The sequence below is a fragment of the Sus scrofa genome, chromosome 1 (assembly GCF_054392235.1).
Source record: "Sus scrofa isolate SSC_HxYL_T2T_F1_AM1 chromosome 1, Sscrofa_HxYL_maternal_Yorkshire_Landrace_v2.0, whole genome shotgun sequence".
NCBI classification, from domain to species: domain Eukaryota; kingdom Metazoa; phylum Chordata; class Mammalia; order Artiodactyla; family Suidae; genus Sus; species Sus scrofa.
Window position 1 is genome coordinate 154,837,968 of NC_139383.1, and position 6,000 is coordinate 154,843,967.

The 6,000-nt window shown below is 38.2% G+C and overlaps 1 protein-coding gene across 1 annotated transcript in view; it reads left to right on the forward strand.

The window, feature by feature from the left end:
• Window positions 1-5,581, forward strand: part of MCEE (methylmalonyl-CoA epimerase) — a 28,530-nt gene extending 22,949 nt beyond the window's left edge. The window contains 1 exon segment of the mRNA NM_001097471.2: window positions 5,315-5,581. Coding sequence (NP_001090940.1) covers window positions 5,315-5,467 — 153 coding nt within the window. The 3' untranslated portion in view covers window positions 5,468-5,581.
• The last annotated feature ends 419 nt before the right edge of the window (window positions 5,582-6,000 follow it).

Below are 6,000 nucleotides of genomic sequence, written 5' to 3' on the forward strand. Positions count from 1 at the left end.
CCACTGCGCCACGATGGGAACTCCACATTTTTTAATTCCTAACTTTAACCTACTAATGTACTTGAAGTTTTCTTTTTACTTTTTTTTTTTTTGGTTTTTAGTTCCCTCCCCCCTTTTTTGCCTTCTATTGGATTGAAAAACTTTTTTTTTTTTACATTCTTTCTTCCTCTATTTTAGAGATAATAAATTTTAGTTCTGTTTGTTTAGCAGTTCACCTTAATTCTTTCAACTTACAGAAAACTTCAAACACAAAGACAATAATACAATGAACCTAATGACCTAATGTACATTAAATGTACCTAAATCCAATTTCAACTTTTTTTTTTTTTTTTTTTGGCCACACTTGTGGTATGTGGACATTCCTGGGCCAGGGACTGAACCCACACCACAGTAATGCCAGATCCTTAACCCACTGTGCCACCAGGGAACTCCTTAACAGTTATAATATTCATGCACAATCTTATTCCATATATATTCCCTCCATCACATTATCACATTTCCCTCTTCCTATGTTAATTTGAAGCCATTTCTAGACCTTATGTAGTTTCATTCATAAGTATATTAGTTGTGTGTATTGATTGCATGTTTTATATATTTATACAAAATTATAATGGCATCTGAAATGAAATTAATGGTAATCCTCTAATATCATGAAATATCTAGTAGATATTCTAATTTGTTCTTCTATAACTCTTTTTTTTTCTTTTTTGTCTTTTTAGCACCACACCCATGGCATATGGAAGTTCCCAGGCTAAGGGTTGAATCAGAGCTGCAGCTGCTGGCCTATACCGCAGTTCATGGCAACACCAGATACTCAACCCACTGAGTGGGTCCATGGATTGAATCCATGTCCTCATGGATATTAGTTGGGTTCATTACCACTGAGCCACAGGGGGAACTCCCTGTAACTATTTGTGTGTCAGTTTGAATTAAAACCCCAATAATCTGCACACATGGCCATTGGTTATTATATCTGCTTTGAGCCTTTTTGTTGTTATACAGGTGTGTGTGTGTGTGTGTGTGTGTGTGTGTGAGAGAGAGAGAGAGAGAGAGAGAGAGAGAGAGAGAGAGAAAGCAGGGGTCTTGAATGATAACTTAGATAGTTTACGATTCTAGATTTACATAATTTTACCTCAGTAATCTGACATTATTCCTTCATCTTCTGGTCTCTGTTCTACTAGTAAGAATTTGCTGTCAGTTCAATTTGTATGTGATTGTTGTTTTTCTCTGAAGATCGTAGGATATTCTCTGTATCTTTTTTTTTTTTTTTTGGCTTTTTAAGGCTGTACCCTTGGCATATGGAGATTGCCAGGCTAGGGGTCTAATCAGAGCTACAGCTGCTGGCCTATGCCACAGCCACAGCAACACCAGACCTGAGTCAACTCTGCAACCTACACCACAGCTCATGGCAACAACAGATCCTTAACCAACTGAGTGAGGCCAGGGATCGAACCTCCAACTCACAGTTCCTAGTTGAATTAGTTTCTGCTGCGCCATGACAGGAACTCCAAGATATTCTCTGCATCATTGATGTAATTCAGTTTCTCTGTTATCTGTATAGGTATTGGTTTATCTTTATTTATCCTGCTGAGTTCTCAAGTGCACTTTTCATTTGAGGACTCATGTCTTTCTTCATTTATGGAAAATTATCAGTTATCTTTTCAAATATTGCTGTCATCCATCTGGTCTCTTTTTCTTTAGCCAGTTTTTTTAGAATGTCTAAATCTGTCCTCCATATCTTTTAATTTTGCTTTAATATATTTTTATCTATCTTCACCAGTCCTGCATGTGCACATGCCCTCAGGTGCCAATGGATCTTGTCAATGAACTCTCACCAAACTCTTTTGTTCAGTAGGGGACACCAGGGAAGGACAATGTATCATCTAACCATTGAGAAGAGGCCAGGTTTCACTTCTTATCACCTGAATGTTTATTAGTAGGGGAATGATTCGCTCACCCTTTGTATTTTTATAACATAATTATTTAAGACACTATGTAATTGGTTAAAAGTTGTTGATCTGTATGCACTGACATAGGAAAATTGCTAAGGTATATTAACTAAAAAAGAAAATAATGGGAGTTCCTGTCATGGCTCAGTGGTTAATGAATCCGACTCTTACCCATGAGGATGTGGGTTCGATCCCTGGCCTTGCTCAGTGGGTTAAGGTTCGGGCATTGCCATGAGCTATGGTGTAGGTTGCAGATGCGGCTGGGATCACATGTTGCTGTGGCTGTGGTGTAGGCCGGTGGCTATGGCTCTGATTGGACCCCTAGCCTGGGAACCTCCATATGCTGCAGTTGCCCCCTTAAAAGACAAAAGACAAAAAAATTTAAAAAATTAAAAAAGCAAATTATACATATAGAAGAAAAACAAATAATGCATCCAAAAGATACCTATGCACACACATGTACACACACAGTATATGTGTTTGTGTGCATATATGTATATATGTGTCTTTATGTATATATATATATATATATAAAGTGTGTGTGTGTGTGTATATATATGTAAACTTTAATTGATATACATATTAGACTGCAGAGTTTAGAGCCATCTCTCAAGTTTAGGGAACATGCAGTCTTCCAGAAGACCACCCTCACTTGATACCATTTTTATATTTAGGGGTTGCCAGTCACCCTCATACTCAGTAACTCCCTAGAAATGCTTGCAGAGTTTACTGAAAACTGTTATATTCATGCTTATGATTCATTACAGGGAAATGATACAGACCCGAGTCAGACAAAGGAAGAAACTCAGGGCAGTGTCTGGGAGGGCTCTCCTGCAGAGCTCCCATTGTCCTCAGGACACAGATCGCCCTGGCACTGATGTGTGACAGTGTGCCTCAGTATTACCAACTAAAGAGTCTCACACACACTCCAGTGCTGAATTTCCTTGGGGCTTTCCTACTCAGGCATGATTGGTTGGTTGGTTAGTTGGTTGCCCACCTAGTTGAACTCAGTCTCTAGATACTGTGTGACCCACAGCTCCCACCTTAAATCACATGGTTTCTAGCATGGCCAACCTCTACCCTAAGACTGTGGTGGCCAGCTCTACTTTCAGATTCAGTTTGGTCAACTTCTACCCCAAAGTCACTCCTATCAGGTTATGTAGGTTATCTCCCAGAAGTCAAGGCCAGACCTTTCCTAGACAGGACCAGATGCTTTATTATTACATACATGTGCAAGGATTATAACTATATTTTGAGATTTGAAAGAGCATATGTCAAAGTGAGGATAGTAGTTAGCTCTGTAGCAGGAGGTGATATTAGTGTTAGTCAAGGGGTATTTGACTACAAGCTCTGTTTAAAGTTTCATGTACTGTATAATTTTTGAATTATTTTGAAATGGAAAGACTGAATTTATCCTAACTTTGGGAAAATGGAAAAAGAAGTCAAATTCAGTAGAATGAAAATTCATTATATCTAGATACAAAAAGGGAAGCTATCAGGAATCCTGTTTTGAAAAAGAGGAGACTAGACCAGCTATTTCAAGATAGCACGAAATGACCATGGTCATAGTTTGGGCATAACTTTGATATAGCTGTCGGGTTTAAAAAGAAACATTACCAGGAATGTAGAATGTACTGTGTTTAAAGAAATTATGGTAACATTTAGTATCCTCTCATGTGGTCAGTTGTTTGACCAGTTTTAGAGTCCACTATGTAATCCTTGGCTCTTTGGAAATAAAATTGTATAAATATAAACATTTGTTAAATCTATATTTGGGTACATGTGTGTTATATTATTCTCTCAGGTTTTTTTGTGTTGTTTTTTTTTGTTTTTTTTTTTCCCTTTTCAGGGCTGCACTGGCAGCATATGTAAGTTGCCAGGCTAGGGGTCGAATCGGAGCCACAGCTGCCGGCCTACACCACAGTGCCGGCCTACACCACAGTGCCGGCCTACACCACAGTGCCGGCCTACACCACAGCCACAGCAATGGCAACGCCAGATCCTTAATCCACTGAGCAAGGCCAGTGATCGAACCCGCATCCTCATGGATACTAGTTGGTTTCTTAATCAACTGAGCCATAGCAGGAGCGCCTCTCTCTGGGTTTTTTAAGTTGTTTATAATACTATTAGATCATTAAACTCCAGGGCGATTTATGACTGCCTAGGAATGTGGGGATTCTTACTCTCTCTTTCTATCCACTTACTGGGTTCCCAGTCCAAGACAGAGGAGAATCACTCTTCTATCAAGTATATAGAAACACATTTTCTCCTTTCTAGACTGCTAATAAGTGTGAAGAAAATAGAAACGGGGTGTTCCCATTGTGGCTCAGCAGAAACAAATCTGACTAATATCCATGAGAACGCAGGTTTGATCCCTGGCCTCTCTCAGTGGGTTAAGGATCTGGCATTGACTTGAGCTGTGGTGTAGGTCCAAGATGTGGCTCAGGTCTGGCGTTGCTGTGGCTGTGGTGTTGGATGCAGCTCTGATTTGACCCTTATCCTGGGAACTTCCATATGCCATGGGTGTGGCCCTAAAAAGACAAAAATAAGTAAATTAATTAATTAAATTAAAAAAAGAAAATAGAAATGGTTTTGAAGAGTGTTGCAAAATTATAAATAATTTGGATTTTTTTTAGAATGGAGAACATTTTGGTGACAGTGTAGTAGTGATTTTCACATATATAAAGTTTTAATCTCAAAAGCAATAGACAGTTTGGTAGGTGGGGGACAGTTTGGTAGTTTAGCAATCAGGGAAGCACTTTTGTTTGTTGAATATCTTCTGTAAACTGTGCTGAGAGCTTCTTATCTGTTACCTCAATCTTGTGGCCATTTATATTGCGCACCTCATCTCCTCATAAATGAGAAACCCAAGGCTCTTAGGAAGAATAATTTGTGCAGGACCATCAGTGGTACTAAATGTGTTGTGAAGTGTAGCACATTATTTAAGTTGTAAGGAGAAATTTTTACTCATGTTTACTCATGGTGAAAATTCTTCAGCATCTTCATTGTTCACCTAGGAAATTTTAGCAACTTCCTTTCCTTCTCTAGAAGTATTAAGCTTATTTTTGTGATGGTTTAAAAATGGTTCTTCCCTGAAGTTCTCCTGGGGTACAGTGGGTTAAGGATCTGGCATTGTCACTGCAACAGCTTGGGTTGATGCTGTGGTACGGGTTTGATCCCTAGCCCAGGAACTTCCACATGTCTTTGGTGCAGCCAAAAAAGTAAATAAATGAAAAGAATGGTTCTCCCAAAAGGCAAAGGAGATAGACACATGAACTCCCAGAGTTTCCTCTAAGTCTTGTAATACTCTAATTTGTATTTTTATGATCTCAAGTACATTCTTATTTTTTTTTCCTTTTCTCAAGGTGGATAATATAAATGCAGCTATGATGGATTTGAAAGAAAAGAAGATTCGCATTCTAAGTGAAGAGCCCAAAATAGGAGCACATGGAAAACCAGTGATTTTTCTCCATCCTAATGACTGCGGTGGAGTCCTTGTGGAACTGGAGCAAGCATGATTTCTATTCTCAGGAAATTAATTGCCCTGAAAAAGCCTTATCAAAGTGGACTTCAGCATTGAGTCCTTCACTGCTTCTATCACTTAAAGTTTCAAAATTAAAAAGTAAATTACAGAAAGAAATTTTTTAAATCATATGTACATACATACACATACAAAATATTTGCTAATTACTTTGAATTTTTTCCTGATTTGGAGAAAACTTTGATTACTAAATACTTAGGGAATATTATTAAAATCATATTCATAGAAATAAATTATTCCCATTCTAAAATGGAGTAATTGCATACAGTGTGTTAGCTCCGTGGAAGGGTGTGCATGTGTGTGTGTATGTGTATGAGGATGGATACACAAAAGACACCTGACAGCTGTGTGGCTGCATATCTGGGACAAAGTCATTCCAAAGGATGTTATGGAGAGTTTTTTAGAGCAAACTGTTTAATGTCAAGGAGTTTTTTTTTTTTTAGTACTTTTTTTATTTTCCCACTGTACAGCAAGGGGGTCAGGTTATCCTTACATGTATACATTACAATT